This window comes from Vanellus vanellus, assembly GCF_965231255.1.
Source record: "Vanellus vanellus genome assembly, chromosome: 26".
In the NCBI taxonomy this organism is placed as follows: domain Eukaryota; kingdom Metazoa; phylum Chordata; class Aves; order Charadriiformes; family Charadriidae; genus Vanellus; species Vanellus vanellus.
The window spans coordinates 3,376,212-3,396,054 of NC_138931.1; the positions used below are offsets into that span (position 1 = coordinate 3,376,212).

General features: G+C 39.6%; 1 protein-coding gene across 2 annotated transcripts in view; it reads right to left on the minus strand.

The window, feature by feature from the left end:
• Nucleotides 1-1,336: 1,336 nt before the first annotated feature.
• EBF2 (EBF transcription factor 2) overlaps nt 1,337-19,843 on the minus strand; it is a gene marked incomplete at both ends in the record, with an annotated part of 143,279 nt that continues 124,772 nt past the window's right edge. The window contains 6 exons of one of the 2 annotated variants that reach the window (XM_082495811.1): nt 1,337-1,933; nt 10,962-11,129; nt 12,731-12,916; nt 14,318-14,495; nt 14,611-14,676; nt 15,793-15,881. In XM_082495811.1, coding sequence (XP_082351937.1) covers nt 1,902-1,933; nt 10,962-11,129; nt 12,731-12,916; nt 14,318-14,495; nt 14,611-14,676; nt 15,793-15,881 — 719 coding nt within the window. Of the gene's footprint in view, nt 1,934-10,902; nt 11,130-12,730; nt 12,917-14,317; nt 14,496-14,610; nt 14,677-15,792; nt 15,882-19,843 lie in introns of those variants that run through there. The other variant, XM_082495810.1, reaches the window with a different exon arrangement.

Consider the following 19,843-nt stretch of genomic DNA (forward strand, 5'->3'; position numbering starts at 1 on the left):
GCAGGCAGCTGTCCCGCCCTGCGCAATTAAGGGAAGGATTTTACATGTTGGCCAAATGCCAGAAGCCTCTCCATTAGGTGAGGGTCTCTCCAGCCATATACCACAGACACCGCCCAGCCTTGCAGTCACTAACCGCTGCAGCTGGATTTGAGCCATGGCTCTAGACGGGGCTCTCCAGTCCGTTACTAACCCAGACCAGCTCCAAAGTACCTCAGCCGTGCACCATCCCGAGGCCAGCGCTGAACTGAACATCTTCTACCATATATAAGGATCACCAAGAACACTATTTTAATTACCCATCGGTAAAACTACTGCGCAAATGGACAAGTACAATTTCAGGGAACCATATATTAAGGGTTTATTTATTACCACAAAGATGTTATCATAGGAACAACTATTCGTGCAGCTGTAAATCGTGTCTATTTTAATAGGGTGTAAGTAGTGTAGCTGATTTTTTTTTTTTCTTAAAAAATGGCTTCCCAACAATCAAATTCTTTTGAATGGTTTCTGGTTTAGTCAGATAACTAGTGATTTTTTTAATCAGACTTGTTCTCACCTTCCTGTTTCAGGAGAGGAGATGCAGAGGAGAACTAAACCTTTTTTACACTAAAATGCAGAAAAATTCAAAGCAATTGATTACTTCTATGAACTTCAATATATAAATGGAAAATACTTACCATTTTTAATGACTCAGGATAAAAGTGCATAAATTATTCAAATACATATTTCCCCTTTATAAATGCACCCTTAATATGAAGCATAACTGAACTTAAGGTGTTCTAACTACATGGAAAAACAATACGTTAGAGAACCCTTTCCCTCCTAATTCATACATTGAATCTATAAAATAAACTCAGTACCTCATGAAAAATCTGATTCATTCAAATCCCTAAGTGCTGCTCATTTGCCAGTAGGGTCTTTGAAACTTACCAGTTAATCTTAGTACCTGAATATTTTAATTGAAACAAAAAATGACAGGGGGAAAGACGAGGAGGATGAAAATTCACACATGAATTAGTGACCTGCATACCACAACATATGTAGAAGTTTTTTTGATGATTTTGATAATCAGAAAGAATCCTATACATCCTTGCACATGAACTGAGTAAGAGGGAAGAAGTGAGGAGCAATTGCAGCAGTAATAATATATCTCAAACTTATCACTACATTTTTGCATCATTTTTCTTCATTGTACAACTGGAGGAAAAAAATCCAAAAAAGGGTTTAATTTCTACCTCTACATACAATAAGTTACAAGTTTATTTATTTAAATAATTGTAAAACATCTTACATTTTTAAAGAGGTTAAACTATAAGCAAATACACACATACACCAAAGTTCCATCATTCATGTCAGTTTGTCCTAGAAATTCTTTCATGCTGGTACCCTGTTTTGTTGATTTTTTTTTCTGCATAAACTAAATTGATATCTGATAGAAAATAGAAACTTCAACTTTTTTCCCCTACAAAGTAAAACAAATTGTATCCAAAATATCAAGCTTGAATCATTTTGCCAATTTCTTTCTCCTTTTAATATTTTACAAATCTTAGGAATGTTTCCTGTCTTTCAGGAAAGACTTTGCATTTCAGGTTCCGTTCTGCCAACTGTTGTTCATGCTGGCTCTTGGCTGGTTCTTCATTCACAATGTTTTAGGAGTTGACGGGGTTGTGTCAGAAATATGAAACAGGTAAAAGATGCAGACTTCTATCTTGTCCCATCCATAAAAAATGTTCCTTTTTTTTTTCCTGGGCCTGGCTTTCCCCCAAAAAAGAGCTTGTAGTGCTATTTTTTTCTTTTTAGTGGTCCATCACAATAAGTAGTTTTGTGCTGTAAAAGAAAAATGAAAAAAAAAAAAAAAGAGGAAAAAAGGGAAGCGGGAGAGGAGCAAAGCTGCCTCTGCCTTACATCGGGGGAACGACAAGACCAGTCATGGCTGAAAAAGAAAATTGACAAAGATGAAATTCTGGCAAATTTTTATGGAACAAAATATATTTGAGCCCTTCACCCATCTGTGTGCAGTCACGTCTTGCAGCAATGCCCTCATTTGCAGGTTAAACTGGACCTTTGTGTTTCTTTTAATGTCTTTATGCTTTAGCGAGGACTCGCATGCGAGACTGACGGTGGCCCCAGACACTGGACATCTATTTCATAGTAAATTCACCAAAAGCCAAGGCCCATTGTGTTTTTTAAATGGATAAAGGGGATAGAGGATTAATTCGAGTCTCTCAGTACATGAATTTTCAGAAATGCCCAACCATTTTTGGGTGCTTAGCTCCTGCGAGATGTCCTTGGAGATGGACATTGCTCAGAACTGTCCCCAAAAATTCAGGCTTCTCATGCTTTCTCAAGTTGAACACTCAAAATCATTCTTGAGACCCAGAATCGAGCAGGGTCTCCTGCTTCCTGCTCAGCCAGCTCCTGCGCCTGCAGAAAGGGTTGTTGGGAGGGAGGGAAGATGTGCGAGCAATGGGGACTTGACCAGGCACTGCTGACGGGCGCCAGGCAGAGAATTACAAGTCCCGATGCATTGGACAATGACCAGAGGTAGGGTTTGCTAATTTCGCTTCAGTGGAAATAATGGACCAGCCTCTCTTTCTCGCTTGGTTTACCCCATATGTCTGAATCGCTGTAGTCTTACCTGGCACATTCCCAGAACACTGGGCTTATGTAAATTATTTATTAGTCACTCTCACTGCCTTTAATTGCAGCTATATTCTTCATAACTGACAACAGCAACATTTGAAGCTGCCTGGAACTGGTGCTGTTCCCAAAGGTTTTGAGGGGTAAGTTAAGTTTATACGTATTTATATAACAAATGAGTGAGTCATATTTTCAAAGGGGCCTCAGTGCAGCACAATGTCCTAATCCTGCAAAGATTTATGTTCACTGAAATTTGTGGGATTATTCATGTGTTTAAAGCCCTGTCCTCTGAGAATTAATTTCACCCTTATGTTCATAGTGTTTAAAAAAATGCTTAGGGCAAGATCCTCAGCTAACATGACTCTTTTATTGGAGCTGTGTTGATTTTAAGCAACTGTGGATATGGTCTATGATTTAATACAATAGGAAAATAAATATTTTCATATTTTGTAACTGACTAGGGCTATAAGTCTCTGCCGGTTTTGGCAGGCAGCTGAAAGAGAAAGTGAAACCAAACAGTCTTAAGTCAAATATCTACATTTTTTAATTGCAAAGGAATTTGCTATTATTTTTCAAATATTTTTCAAACAGGCAATTTACATATCCCCAAATAAAGTAGGTAAATATTTGTAGGCCTGTTTTTGGGGGGCGGGGTGCATTAGAAGAGGAGCGATTTTTCTGATGACACTGAGAAGGCACCTCCTTTCCTCTCCTCACCCCCAAAACCAACAGATGATACTAAGGGGAGTGTCCCAGACTGACACTGGAGAGCCTTCTTCCTGTGGATGAACCATGTGCTGTCGGCCCTTCTGTCCTCTAGAAAACAAAACTTGATGTAATCTTGGATTGATGCCCTCCTCCAGATTCTGCTGGGCTGGTGGAAGAGGTGAGTGTGTGCCCTCGGCTGCTCCCCACCATCCCACAGGTACCCCAGTGGAGCCGTCTGTGTGCGTGCTGCCTAATCTGCTTCAGGCAAAATCATGCAGGTTGGCTCCAAGAATTTAAACTGTTTGTCTCGGTAACCGGCGGGGTCTTTTGCCTGAAGCACCGGCAGGCGCACTGACACTGAGGGGGCCTGGCCGGCCCCCGCCCGCGGCAATCTTCTCTCCCAGCAGAGCCAGGGTCGGATTCTGTCTGGGGCGGTTTAGTTCGTCTGTGCAGAGAGGCAGCAGACTCTGGTATAGCTGGCGTGGTTTAATTTGAGACACGCAGGGTCTGTTGCCGGTGTAGTGTAAACTCTGTTCCCAAGTGGGATAGGCCGTATTGACATAAATGCTTTTTTCTATACTATTGTTATCAATGTTATTTTCATTTTTTTTAAGCAAGGAAAACTTCTTCCAGTAGATCAAAGCAAAGACCAAGCCTGAGGTTCTGACATTTCTCTTCAAAAATATTTTAACAATTCTTGCAGATGCAGCATTTTGGAAAGTTCCTTAAATTGAAGGGAAAGTACATTTTTACTGCATAATTAAAGATATTATGTTATTCAGCATTCCTGGACTCAAACCTAGCGATGGCAACGGCAAAACTGCCACCTGCAATCGGGAGGAGCGTGTTATTACCCCTGGGGTTCTGGTGATCCCTCTTTTGCCTCCTTTCCTTCCCTCCTGAGCAAGTAGCGAGTCCCTGCTTTCCTCTCCTTACCATTGCCCCCCCGGCCCAAGCTGGTTTGTTGTTCCAGGTTGTGAGTGCTCCAGAGCAGAGATACTCCTCAGAAGCTGTTAGGATGGAACCTGCCAGTGGACAGATTCAGGTAAAACTATAACATAACCTAGAAAGGATAAGCAAAGCCAAAATGTTTTGCTGGCATTTTATCCTAATGTTGCAACTTCACCTTCTTCTGCAACAAAGAACAAGTAGGTTGAGGAATATTGGCTGGCGTTCTCACCTGTTTTTCCACCGCTCATCTAAACGGCTTTGCTCTTTTTCTCTCTTTTTACATACCCTCATCTGTCCATTTCCACCCCACCTCCACTCCCCTTTGGGGCTGCACTGTCAAAAGCCTATTCCCAGCCTGTATCGCTTTTTATTGAATGTTTGTGAGGTTTGGATTAAGGTCTTACACTGCTAGCAAAGCTGTAATTATTTTTGCCTGTATTACTATATATTGAATCGATGTAACTTTTCAATAAAGGTGGTTCAATGCAGGACACTCCCTGATGAGTTGGGAATATAGAAACCACAGTCATTATCCCAGAGGGTCTTTTTTTTTTTCTTGGAGGGAAATGGAAAAAGAATTAGAGATGAGCCTTATTGTATTAACCTTGACAGCTTGCAATTATCAACTGAAACACTTGATTAAAATTGTCACAAGGTTGGAGAATTTTTTTATAAATAAATAATCAAACATGGATAGTACCCAGATGCTATGGTGATAGGCACCTTTAATGGGCATAATTAATAATGATCATAAGCCTAGTGTATACAAGTGGCCCCTGAAAATGCTATCTTGCTTTGCAGTGGAAAAGAACTCTGCAGTTCAAACAGCCCTTTGGTGAGAACGGGAAAGGGGCTTAGTGCTGTATAAACGCACACTTGGACACGTGTGTGCACACATCCAGATCTACTTCTGCAGATATCACAGGTGCTTTGTTGGTGTCTAAATTGTGACCTGGTTTCAAAACTATGCTTCCTAGAGAAGATGGGTGTTGAGCATTTTCAGTCATTATAATGTGAAATGTCTGGCTCCCTCATTTGATTTTCCTCTTTTGCCACTCAGTTTCCAGCAAACTCCAATCTTATGGATCTACAGCTCTCTGAAGAGGCAAAGTGCTCCAGGGGTGCTACTCCGAGTGCCTTAAATGTATGTTCCTACCCGGCAGTGCCAGAACCATCTCTATGCACGAGCTGTCCTGTAAGTAAAGGTCGGTTTGCGCCTTGCCAGCCGCCCAGCTGTGTGCGGCAGAGCCGGCTTCTGCGCAATTTGGTCTAATAAAAGGTGCAGCTTCTACCTCCAGGCTTCACCTTAGTGATATCTCCAACTCCCATCATGGCTATTGCTAGAACATGTGCAGTTTTACGTTCAATATTAAGACCACAGAGACATTTGTAAAACAACGCACCCATTTATTATCTATCGTTTATTATTATGTAACTAATCGACTGAGAATGATAGAGAAAATAAAGGATTTTCAGAGGAAAACACAGCTGGCTTTCAGTTAGCAGAAAACATCAGTGGCTTGCATGAAGGGCACCATCGTCCTTTATACTGAAATGTAAGTAAGTAAGCGAACTAAATTACAGCTTCTGCGAAGAATCTGTGAAGGATTGTTCCAACTAAGACACTAAAAAGTAGCCCAATAGCTTCAAGTTTTTCCTAAAGAATTTATTTTTATTTTTTCCTCCATAGGAAATTAACGCTTTTTTTTTTTTTTCCCCAGAAGTCCTGCTGTATTTGGATGGAAAATTTTCATTCGTCCATTGATGAGCACCTAACCACGGACAGGTGAGATTGTTATAAATAAGCGGTGGTTTTGTCTCTTTTGGATGATAAGCAGGTGAAACCATATTTTATGTATCGTTTTGAAAAAAACCTAGGCAAAACTTTTGCTAGCTAAAGAGATGGCGAAGTTAACTTGGCCTCATCTATCGAGCTGCGTTGATGTAGTTACTATCTCAGCATGGTGCTAAGCTGTCTATGCACAAAAGGATGCCTGAACAATGATTTTGATTTAGCTCAAGTTAATTAGGAACATCTTTAAAATCAAAATATGTCTTTGCAAAGTCATATATGCATTAGTTGTTTAATTATTAAGGGGCACAGGAATGTGTAGCCACTCTGCAGTTACATATTTTTCCAATTATACTAGAAAGTTGCAAAGTTTTCACCTCCAAAACAGAAGTCAATATTGAATCTTACGCAATATCCTCTTTTTGTGTGACACCTAACAGTCTTCAATATTTTCTTCCATTAGAAAGGGCAGATTTTTATTTTCTTCTATTAAAAATGGAGCTCTTGTCTAGCCTGAATAAGTCTGTGACATATGATTAGCTACTAAAATTAACATCCCATCAAATGAAAGATAAGTAATTAATAGTAACGGGAGATATTTTTGCTTAGTTAAGTGTTAGCAAGAAGTTTTAAATATCTTTTAAGGTTTTCTTTATTTTGAAGCAATCTGTGCCACTCACGTCTCTGCCAATAAACTGGGGAGAAAAATGTACTTGTTCCTTCCAATGTATCAAATTTAATCAGATGACAGATACATATTTTTCATATATATTGTCACCATGTATATATCATTTGCAGCCTTTGGCATGCTTATATCACTGTCTAGGCTCTGGAATCATTCCGATTCAGGCAGAAGTGTATTGCTGAACACTCCCGGGGTAGAAATGGCCCAGTTATTTTTATCTGGTTAGGGTCTCTGTTAAGAGTTATTTTAAAATGCCGTGCCTTGAGTGTTGCCTGGAGCCAGGCTTTGGTCGGGCGCTGGGCTGGTAACAAGCAGGAGCCATGGCTTTGTAAGTGTGACGCAGCCATTTCATCTGAATCCCACCCCTTACAAACTTTTGAGAGCAACTATTTTTCTCATTACCTGTTTGCACAGCCTTTTAACACAAGGGGACTGGAATCCCCAGTGCTGTTGACACCCATAACTTTGTCAAGACAAGATATTAATAATTAGGGTCTTCAACTCAAATACCTGTATTTCTTTAGGGAATTGTGCAGATGTCCCCTTTGCTAAATTGAGACTGTTCCTAAGGGTATCAGACTTCAATACCTTTTGGATTGGCTAGGATTCTGGTGGTTAATGGAACATCTGACCTTCTGGGGCTTGCCTGCTATTCCTTGTAACTGAGCTTGCATTTTTACGTTGAGATGTGCTGAGCTGGCCAAAGGTAATCTGGGCAGTCAGCGGTCCATGCTGTTCCAGCAGTTTCCAATTTGCTTGCTTTTCCCATCAGCTGCCTTCCATCTGAGATGAGTTGATTAGGCATTTGTGTACTTATCATGCCGTGTTGCGTCACGTCACATTATATCTTCCCAGTGCCTTTTTTAAACTGCCTTGACATATGACATGAACGGAGCACGCAATTGTTCTGATCAGGATCACCTGCTCTCAATTTGGAGAGCATATAGAAGTGAGTGGTGTCCAGTATGGATTGCTGCTTGTTCTCTACCTAGCATGTCCTGTTACATTGTGAGAATGTATAGCAGATGGCAGGTGAAAGAGGTAAGCAAGAACACATGGCACAGGGGGTTATCTGAGGGTATTGCACATGTCTTGGCTGTGTTGTGCAGCCCAAAGCTGAAAGCCAGTAGATATGCAAGTTTCATGCTTAGCTGATACTTTCAAGTTACAATATATTTTCTACCAGCTGTCCTACTGTCTCCAGCAGCTTTTAAGCATCACCAAGACTTTCCTCGCAAAATACATTGCCAGAAAAACATTTCCAGCAATACTGTAGGCTGCCTAGAGTAATGGGGATGCTAATCTGAGGATGAAGCTTGTACAGCTTCTTCTGTTTAGACTAGTTTTAATCCAGGCTTACACACTGCTGTGGTGAACGTACATGGAAGCTTTATTCTAGATTTTCCTTACTGCTAGTAAGTAGAGCGGCATGCCCTGAGGTGCTGGTAGTATTTCTAATGTTCTCATTCAACAGGATGCAGTAAGTAGGATGGACACTGTATCACCAGGATACTTCTGCCTTTGAACAAAAGATGTAGCCAAAGTTCAAAAAATCACCATTGAGGAGATATTTTCTCTGTGTTATGGATGGGGAAATTGAGAGGTAATGTCAAAACACTTGACTGATGCACTTTGGGAAGGAGCCTGCATAAATTTACTGCTTGCTCTGTGCTTTTGCTATTGTATCTCCATCAGTATTTACTCATGCCTAAGTTTGATAAATAAGTAAATAAATCAATTACCAACACATCTATTCTTAGTTTTACAGGACAAGGCGATGGCATAGCAGAGGAGATTAACAATCTCCCATTGCTGCAGCAACGGTAAGTCCGTTCAAGAAGCCTCTTTGGGACCCTCCTGTTGACTTGCTGGCCACATCTGTCTGTCAACACTGTGGGAACGTTAATTTGGATATCAGGCTGTGTGTATCTGGATCCCTTCCAAAGCATGTGCTCCCCAGCTTGCATCAATTTAAATATTTCAGTTGGAAAGAAGAATTTGCATCTATGAAATAGTTAGAAAGACCTGGCACAACAAACTTTGGGCAGACGGGTTCGACTCTATGAAACAACTACTACCTTTGCTTTGAGTCCCAGCTGTTGCTGCTGCTTGTTGCAGTCTGACTGGTAAGTCCCCTCGTACTAGGTACTGTATCTGCTGAAAACTTACTTAAATAACGGTTGTAGCGTATTACTATATTTATGTATCAGGGTGTTGATGTACAAGGAGCTATCCCACAAAGGGATATGGTTAATAACTTTTGTATCTGTTTATCCGTGCCCAATTCTCTGCATCTCTATATGCATAAGCCATTTCGGTAAGGAATCGTAACCTGAACGGACAGATTAACCCTGAACACCTCAGGAGTAGACTTTTGTCAGTAAAAATACGTGGATGCGAGGACTAGGTTTTTAGCTCTGAGATTTTATGTTATACTTAATATTAAAGTTCTGTTTTTAGAATCTCTTACTGATTACTAATTTATAGATTGGATAAAATACATTGTAAACACTAAATGGCATGAATGGCACCAAATGGTCTCTAGTACTTTACCTGTATAAAAAAGGGTGAAAAGAGATGAACTTGCTAAGCAGAGTCTTGAGCACACAGGACAGACATGGCAGGTTAAGGAATACTATTCACATAAATAAAAAGTCAGTGTTTTTTTAATCTGTCCTTTTGCTGTCTCCCAGAAACAATTAATGATTTTCTCACTGAACTGATTTGTGTTTAGCACTACCTTGGGTCACTTCTTAACAATGAGGCCTTCTCAACAGAGCAGGGAGACAAGTTTAACTTTAAAGGAGACTTAAATCTGCTCTGAACATGCTGATTTGTCTTTAGATTGTAGCTCTGTCCAACTGGCTTAAGCTAAACAAGTTCATAGGCCTTCCTAGTTAAATGTTTAACTAAATCAGTGCAAAATTATCTTACCTTGGAACAGTTCCTTAAAACAGCTAAACCCTCTCATTTTTTATAAAATTGCAGTGAAATCAATACATCCTTTTGTTAACTGATACGAAGAACACCTCACACACACACCCCCAAAAAAGAAGGAAAAGAGTGATGATGACTCTTTAGACACTGTGATCATACAAAACATTATCAAAAATAAACCCATTTCTAAACAGTTTAGATAAATAGCTACAACTGTTGGGCCAACAAAATTTCTATACCTACAGTGTAAAAAAATTGCTTCAAATCCTTCATCTTCTTTAAACAGAGTGGAAAAGAAATTACGTTCCCTGTCAAAGTGATACCTGTGCATTTACATGGGTGGATCAGTGTCTTCCATTAATGGGGAGAAGATGATCTTAGAGAAGCACGGAGTTTCATGTAATTGGGGCGGGGGAAGAAGCTGTTTCAGATATATAGCAGAATTCTATAAAATAGCTTTTAAAAATGTAATTGTTTTTGTTCAACACACTTAGAATTTCCTTATTGTATAAAATAATCACAGTTTATGTAAGTCCCTGTGGCCTAGCTAAGGATTTATAATGCACCCAAATCAACAGGTGCGGTTTGTAGGGCTCATTTTAGAATTACCACTGGCTCTGGGCATGGCTGAATTCCCAGAGTTGTGTTTTCTATGGTATCTCTAGTGAAGTCTGAAGGAGCCAGATGACTTCTCAGGCCCTATAAAGGCTTTTTTTATGGAGACTTGGAGCATATTTATGTGCCGCATGCCCCCCCACAGCCTGTTAAAAGAAAGAATTTAGTACAGCTTTCCATTCTTATCTTAGTACTCACATTTGTTTTGCAGATCACCTTTAAAAAGGCTGTAAATGTAGTGTAGGGCTCAATTCCCGGTATGAGCCTAAACCTTGCAGCAGGTTTCAAGACATTGGCTGTTACGTACAGAGCGGTGTATTAACTCTACAGGGCAGACGTTTGTTTTACAAGTCCCTGCAGCCTAAGGAGAAGTCATTCCTCACAAAAGAGCTGGTATTGAAGTGCAGCGTGGGTCAAACCCTGCTTGGTATAAACGAGTGTCTGTCCCCTGTTGTTTTAAAACCAAACAGACAAAGCTTGGAGCATTGCTTTAATCCAGTTGGACTGGGTCAGATTTTCACTACTGAGTCCTGTAATATCAGTGTAATGGCATTCAGATGATTACTGTGTTTACCTAGGCTAACACAGTGGGCTTTACATGTGCAGGCTGAATATTAATTGTACCTTTCTTACCTCTAAACCCATTTCCATTGCCACTAGAGCAGGCAGGAGAAGGAGACCCTTGGGGTCTGATGACAGGAGCAAAGGCACTCTTCTGTTTGACAGCAGGAAAGACGGAAGAGGAGAATGGAAGGATGGAAGAAGTGCTGGAGGAGCCGACTGTTGGACTTGAAGACATTACTGCAAAAGAAAAAAGCGAATCCTCATCAGAAATGCAATTATAGAAGTTTGGTAAAACTGCTTAAAATGTCTACCTTCTGATTACTCCTGTTACTTCTTAAAGGCGACCTCATTCTCACATTGACTTGGCTGTTTACACTAAGTCTAAAGCAGAGAGGTAGTTATATTGAGTGGTTAAGAAAAGAGAGTGCTTAATGCTTTTAAAATGAAGGGGGGAGGATATCAGAAAATGGTAAGTCGTCAAGGGAGAGGGAGTCATTCTGAACAAACAGTAGGACAGCCGTGGCCTGTCCACTTACAGTCTGTGCTTTGGAAATTGGGAAGGCCGGTAATTTCTGTGCCCTCCTCAACTATTTTAAAATGAAGATTTCCTCGGCTGGAGTTGAGAGGGGATGTTTTAAGCTGTTGCTTAGATTTGAATCTAAATTGGCATCTTCTTAAAGAACTATCTTGCAAGAAAAAGTCCTGTTAGATGTCCAATAGTTTGTTAAGCAACTGTTTGCTTACCATCCAGAAAAATATCAGCTATTTCTCAACAGAAGAAGGAGCAAATAACAATATTTCATGTGCATTCAAGTCAATCCCCAAGTCTCATGGCAGTATTAGTTTGCGATCAGAATGACAATACACTGCAGACCCGGTCCTTTCCTTATTGAAGTCAATGGCAAAGCTCCAGAACAGGGGGAATATCAAAAGTACCTGAACATCCTTTGAGTTGCACCTTAGCCCTAAATTACAGCTCAAACTCTGAGGATGTTGTTTCGCAGCTTTCAGACCAGCAAGGAGCCTTATTCATCACTGCAAAGTGGGTCAGTCCTTGTGCAGGTGATGTGAATGTAAATAAAATAAAATAATATTTTGCAGGATACCAGATGTTTTCTGGAAGGGCACAATCCTGACACTATTGGGAGCTATACCCTCCATAAACTATAGTGTAGGTAACTAATGAAATAATAAGTCAATAAGTAAATAGCTGTTTAACTTTTCATCCTCTTATATATATATTACATACACTCTTGCCAGAGGGAAATCAAGGTGTAAAAGGAAGAGCGACTTGCTCATGGTAAAACTAATAACTAGAAACACAATCATACTGACTTCCAGAACTTAATTCTATCATTGTTACATTTCTGGTTATCAAGGTAATATAGTTTCACAGGAACTTAATCCACAATTCAGCTTGCAGTTATTGTTGATGCAGTTCATACACATAAAAATTATTTTAGAGTGGCTTTTAGATAGGATTTGGAGTAGTCTCTGTGCTAAAAGTAATGGCTACTTGCTTAATCACCTCAAGTGGCAAATTTTAGCTCATTTCTCAGTGTGGCCTTTGCCACTTGGGAATCTGTATAAGGATAAAAAATGAAGGAAAAAAAACAAGTAAGATTCCTCTATTCTTCTTGAAAGATTCTTCTAGTCTTCTTGAAGAATGGGAACATTTTCTAGTTCATACTAAAAAAATAGGAGAACACAAATCCAAACCTTTTACAAAAATCTTCACTAAATCTTGACAACTTCTCTTGAAAAACATCACTTGCTGCATTTTTTGATGTGGTAAATTAAATTAATCAGGAGCAAGAATAAAAAAGCAAAGTACATACATCCGTAGGGGGATCCTGTTGGGGAGCCGTTAATGAATCCAGGTGAGCCTGGAACACCCAGGTTTGACATGGGGACGTTGCTGTAGCCGTTCATGCTGTTGCTGGAAGTGCTGTAATTGGACTGTTGAGGTGTGGAACTGGAGGAGTAACCGCGGGGCGAGATGCTGCTTGTATTACGAATGTAACCTAAAAAACCACCACATTTCAAAGCGTGTCAGTGGATTTGGGCTTAAAACTTTCTCCTGTATATTCCCTGCTTAAATAAATGACTTATTTAAATCCAGATTAATTAAAACATTGAAGCAAGTACCATTACATTCAGTGGGTTTTATGCATGTGCTTTTGAGTTAAGCAATATTAAGTTTTAAAACAATGTGGGAAACTTTTTGAAGTGAACTGATGTATATTTGTTGAAAGCTAAAATTTGTTCTAAGACCTGGAAAAAAAATGTGTGCGCTCATCTTTTTCTGAGGTAGAATTTAAAATATATGTGGGATTTTCTACTGTTGGGGGGGGGGGGAGCTTATACTTTTCAAATTATTGATGAATTACAAACAAAGCAAGTGTATTACTTAAGGGTAAATTATAACCCATATATAGTTTGCAGCTTGACTTTGAAGATACACTACTTGGGGGAAAGAATAAACTGGATAAGTAATAACCATTTTTCGTCTTAAAAAAAACAATCACAAATATTTGAGAGCCAAAATTTAGCCTCTTTTTTTCTCCAAAAAGAGACTTTAGAACACTATAGCTACCAGCATTAAAGTACAAGGCTATTATTAAAGCTGCAAATGGTTTTCACACCAAAAAGCTTTCATTGGAAAGATGTGATCCAATAGCTACTTTAAAAGTGGTTACCATTTAGACATCAAGTCAGGTTATTTCTGGCCATTTATGTTATGAAGTTCTAATTCAGAGCTGGTAAGACCTTAAAAAAAACTAGCAAAATTATCTATATGATGATTTTTAATATGGCATATGTAATATTAACTTCATATGACATGATTTTACTGTCTGAGGGCGTTAAACGCAGCTATTCATAGAGCCAGCCACAGACTGTATGTTACTGGAATCAAGTGCTAAACGTCAAAATATTCAAGAGTCAGAAAATGCCCAAAGTTGATACTGCTCCCATGATGTATTGCTGTTAATACGTCATTTTATAGCATGTTTTCCTAACAATCAATAATATATCTGGATTGAATGCAATACATACAGCATATGCAAGTTGGTAAAACTAACGCTGAAGAAGCAGCCTTAAAAAAAAAGAAAAGCTGTCCTTGTCTTTTGTGAAAACAAAGATAAATCAAAACAAAGCAAAACAAAAGATACTGAGGGGAGCAGGGAGAGAATTCAGGGCTAAGTTGGTATCAAAAAGTACTCAAAAATTATCTCAGCCATAACTAATCTGGTGACTGGAACCTGGTGCAGACATAGCGTCACCCAAAATGGCAGCATGCATCCATTTCTAACACTGACACGTTAAACACCATGTTTCTGTACATAAGCTGAGAAACTACTATGGAAGCAACTGTGCTTCAATTTTTCATTGTTTAAATTAACACTACTACTTGCAATGCTTACCTTGGTTGTTCCCCTGTGTTGACTCTGAAATGCTGACTCCTAACTGGCTGCCGTAGGAGTTGATTCCCATCATACTGCTGTGAGCAGGAGAGCTAGACAGTGCAGGGATCTGCGCAGGATTCCTTGGAACGCTGTAGAGAGCTTCTGCGATGTCTGCAGCTCGTTTCAGAATGATGTCCTTGAGAATGGAGAATGAAAGAGACAAGTTCAGAAACATGCTTGGAGAAATTTTCTAGTGTTTATTACTAAACCTGAACGTATATCGCTCCCTTCTTGAGAGTAGTCGTTCTGACCTGGTTGTTGTGTGGTGTTCCATACAGTGCTTCAACTAGGTCAGCAGCTCGTTTCAACAGCATTTCCTGGAGGATGAGCAGATGCATAAAATTGAGATTGTAACAGAAAAGGATTTCAATGCAAATAAAACCAGGGCTAGTGTTTTCTGAAGTTACTAGTGTTTGTGTGTGGTCATTCTGAACAATGGGCGCCTTAAAGAGCTATTATTTGCCACCTATCTGAAAAATTGAACCCCTTGCAGTATCTCAAACTAGACATCCAAAATCAGCCCTCACTTTGGAGCGTGTTGACGTGGGTGCGATGGAGCCGTCAGCTGGCGCGGTGTGGCGAGAGCCAAGCGCTCCATCTTGGTCGTGGAGCTCTCCAAAGTCCTGAACCTGCCCGCGCTCACCAGCTTCAAAAATGGAGACAGGCTTCAGACAGACCCGATTCCAACAAGAACACCATTCCCTACTGAATTGCAATATATTCTTTTGCACAGACACACAAAAAAAATCTGATTTATCTCCGGGTCCATTCATTTTTTTCTCAGTAATGATAATGAAACAAGTAAAACTAGCTATCTTATGTTATCTGTGGTTGTAGGAAAAAATTCCACAGTATACTATCTGAATAGAATAGTCTTTCATCGTGCAAAGATGATAACATGTACTTTTGGTACTGCACTAAAATCTAGGAATATAGTCATTAACACCACTCTCATTCTGCTGGGTGTCACATCAACATAGTGTGCAGTATTACAGATACATAAAATCCTGAGTTGTTTCAACACATGCATACTGCAGTTGTTGCTACAGAAAAAGTTGAACTTTAAGTGCTTTTTATGAAAAGATTCCTTAAGGTTAGACCTCTGCAGCAAATCCTTTGTCTTTTCGTGCATCATTTAGGTTCAGAGATTTGCCAAATATAGATAAATGCAAAGGACCATGAACATGAACTGGGAAGGCATCTGCACTGGACTTTCATTTCAGCAGCAAAAGACGTTCACAGACAGTGTTTGAGCTCTAACAAAAATTACTGGTAGCTGTGGGGTTTACTCACATTCTTGTTTGGACCTACAACTAATTGGTGGACATGTTCAGATGTAATTGTCATTTAAGATACAATTTTGTCTCTTTTATGAGTTAGAAGTGAAAGAATGTATTTAGGTGAGCTTAGTGAAATGCTTGAAAATATTTTACCTTAGCTAGTCTTTCGGGGTCACCAGGATGTCTTGGGATGACCTTTTGCAGTCTTTGAAAACCATAATCTATAGTAGGTTCATTTAAAGCTGAAAGAAAAAGAAAAAAAACACCACTATGTTATATGAGTATATATATGAATATCTTTGTACAACTCTCAGTTTCATTACCTGAGAGATGGGTTTCACTGCTTCTTCACAAAAAACCCCTTGCCTGGGTCCCCATGAGGTGTACGTTGCCTGCTGCTCAGGCGAGCCCTCATCGCTGTGTGTCAGAGGCTGAATAGTAAGCTAAGCTTTACAAGAACTTCTGCATGAGGATCCCTCATCACTTTTCAAAGATAATACTTACTGCAGCGCTAAGAAAGCTGTGACACACAAGCTATTAATGTTGCACCGTGTTACACAGAACAGGTCCCCTGACTCCCGGTACCCCAACTCCACCCATTTAATTGTACACATGTTTCTGCTGTTATCTGTATAACGAGCTGCATGATGCTCCTGGACAATCCCTCCGTGTGTCTGGTATTTGTTAAATAAAGAAATGGTGAAATCTTTCGGCTTACAGTGAAGCCTTGAAAGAATTCTGTGCATTCATGTGTATACACACGCGTGCGCACACCCCCTGTGCCTGCTTATGCTGGTGAGCACAGCTGAACTCCATGTACATGCTCATTTTCTGCCAGTATTCCAGAAAATGCATTCAGAGGCAGATATGTTGAAGCAGATGACACTAGTGAGCTTGGCTTACTCACTAAGGGAACAAAAAAGTGTGACTTCTGCACTTCAAACTGCTCCCATTTCCGATGCTGACTTCTCACCATCTATCAAAGGCTGAGTGAATAATTTGAAACATACAGCATGCAAGCATTGTCACAAAATACTCCTTTAAGGATGAATATATTTACTCTGGACAAAACTGACTATGGCAGTAATTTAGCAATTTGTGTTTGTACCATAAGATACTATGTTAGTTATACAGTCAGAAATCAAGAATACTGAATTTGTTCATCTAATAAACACATTACGCACATCCCCCCCAACATTTTGCCATCACAAACTAGGGCACAGCTATTCATTAGACACATTAACTTCTTCAATTGTGTATGGCTATTATGCATACACAGCCACTTCACTGTAATGATGTTAATCTCTAGTGGATAAACCGAGATATTTTGACCCAGATCCTCAGTTAGCAATAGCTGGTAGAGCCCTACTGGCATCGCCGATGATTTCATAAAACTTCAGACACTTTAATACTCTCTACTATGAAATCATTGCAATAATAATCTAATTTATGATTATTCAAAATTAAACTCCCGTTCAAATTAATACAGAAACCAAAAGTCAGTTCTTTAGCGTTCTGCATGCTCATAGGCTTCAGCTGCCTCTGATACATTAGGATTACTGGTGTTTACTAACACACTTACAGGTAGGGTTTTTTTAGAATTTCCTTATATTTCAGAATGTGCGTTATAATTCAAACGACACATTCGTGCAATCACATGCTGAGAATCTCACTAAGAATTCCATGAGGCATTTAATAAGTAACATATGTAAGTCCTTTACCACTATCCTCGTTCAGTGATAGCTTCTGTCCTCCTGTACCGCTTGTGGTTCTTTTGAAAACAATTTTTTTAAAATAACTGGTGACATCAGCACAGCTGAAAACACCTGATTCCAAGAGATGCTGATGGCACTTATTGAATCTTCCAAAATATACTCAGCACCTTACCCGATAACCATCTCAGACACCGGAAGAATGAAACTATCAAGTGAGACAGACTATTACACTGATCCAGATTCGCTGTTTATCTGTGTCTCTCTTTGGTATAACAACATGAAGGTAAAAGGTCACATTTCCCACTGAGATACGTTTTATATTTACTTTTTATTAAATAATTATGGCATGGCATGAAGTTTAAATATTACAGGAGATAATCAAGTGGGAATTGAGTAGAGAAAACCCAGACCTGAGAATTTAGTCTTGGCTATACTTAGAATGTCTTTGCTCTCCACTGGGAGCCATTCTGGTTTGCTTAAGGAGTTTAATAATACACATTTCAACTGCCACAGAATCTACATCCCATTTGGGAAGAGGGCTTTTTTTGGGGGGGGTGGGGTTTTTTGCCAATAATCCTGAGAATTACAGGCCAATTCTCTCGAGGCCCTATACATCATTATGTGCCATTTCTCTTCTTGATTACAAGTCTGATCAGTTAAGTTGTATATCTTAAGCTAAGCAAACCCAATGTAAAATATATAGGAATTTAAACATAAATGTATACACAGTTCACTAAAAATAGCTAATGGGAATATACAAAATGCTAATTCAGAAAGAAGAAATTGGCTATTATTCAACAAACATTTTTCCAATGGATTGACATGGACATTTTCATTCTGATAGATAAATAGCAGCAAATCATTTCTCAACAATGTTGAATTGTTCTAAGAATAACTCAGCCATTTTGAATCAATGTATATATTATGTCTTTCAGCACAAAAGGTTTTCTGTACAGCTTGCAACAAAATTGCCTACTACTAGTTTTACTCATTAATGAAACAAAAATATCTCTGTCATGAAATCCTGTTAAAAACCAACATCCAACATTTGTAGAAGTAAACGGTACCTTTTCAGCTGAAGGGCAAGATGTAGAATCCACCAGCAAGTATAAACAGCTTCACCACAGTACCACTTCACTGAGAAAGAGCTACTGGATCAGTACTGATTTATCTATCTGTTACATAGAAATATGCCAAAATTATATCCAAATGGTTTTGGGTTCATGGATTCAGAAACCATAAAGGGGTCTGACACAGAAGCAAGCTGCTCATTATTTCCTACAAATCAGATATCTGAAATGAAACACCCAAGAAAAATCAGGTACAGCAAAATCCCTTTGGCAACTCTCAAATCCAGTGTTTCTGGCATTTCTGAATTTCCCAGAGCATAGTTTAAAAAGTTGTGCATGACATGATATAATGCAAAGAAAGAGCAACCATCTAGTGAATAACTAAATTGTTGCTTAGTCTATAAACCTCACTCTAACATAACTGTTTTAACAACAGAATTGTTACCGTCAGCAGTAGGGAGAGGTCTAAATGCCTCACAGTCTGCCAGACTTCATTTATGACAAGGCTCAGATAGAGTACAGCATAATGCTTCCTCTTCTATATTGTTCCTTACCCTCCAAAAGTCATGCTTTCATTTTAAACACAAGTCTCCAGCTATTATGACTGACTGGAATAGGAGAAAAAAAAAATTCTCACACTTGAGCAACTGATGCCATGACATCTGTCTGCGTTTGCAAAACCTGAAACAATAACTCCGTCCCATTCATCTCAATGGGGACTGAGATACCCAATGATAACAGTGCTGACATTTAAAGTATTAATTATTTCACCACACATCAAAGCACATAAGACTGTTGAAGGAAGATGATGTTATGACGATCTGCACAATTTACCATGAGTGACAGCTCATTCTGATATTGCCAGCGTACGCCTTGGGAGAGGCGCACTCTCCCTCTCCGCCGATCAAAAAAGGGCCACATTGAAGGACCTTCTGCACCTCATCTTTGCTTTACTGCATGAAGCTGACCAAAGGGCAACAAGTCCTCCGTTTGTAAAGGATGAATGAGAAGAAATAAAGTATGCATACCTCCAGAAATATCCTGAACCCAGAAAACTGAGCCAGAGGGAGTGTAGTATTTGGAGTGCGATGCCTAACTTTCTTTAAGAGGTTAACATAGAGAAAAAGGCACCAGAGGCCTTAGAGCTTCAATTCCCCCTTTGCACTAGTGACTACCTTCACTCAAGCCAACAGTAAAGAGGTGCTTGGTATTCACCCTACAGCATAAAACATTTCCATGTGGCCGGCTACAGAAGCTCAGTTCGCTTGCTACGATCGTGCTAATTGTGGGCTTGGGAAGTACATGCATACTGCTCAGCCCGCTCTGAGGGGTACATTGTGGTCTGGAGTTGGAAGGATGCTCCAGAAGTGCACTGCCAGCAGTCCTGTGGTCCATCTGCTGTGTTGGTAACAGCTGTCC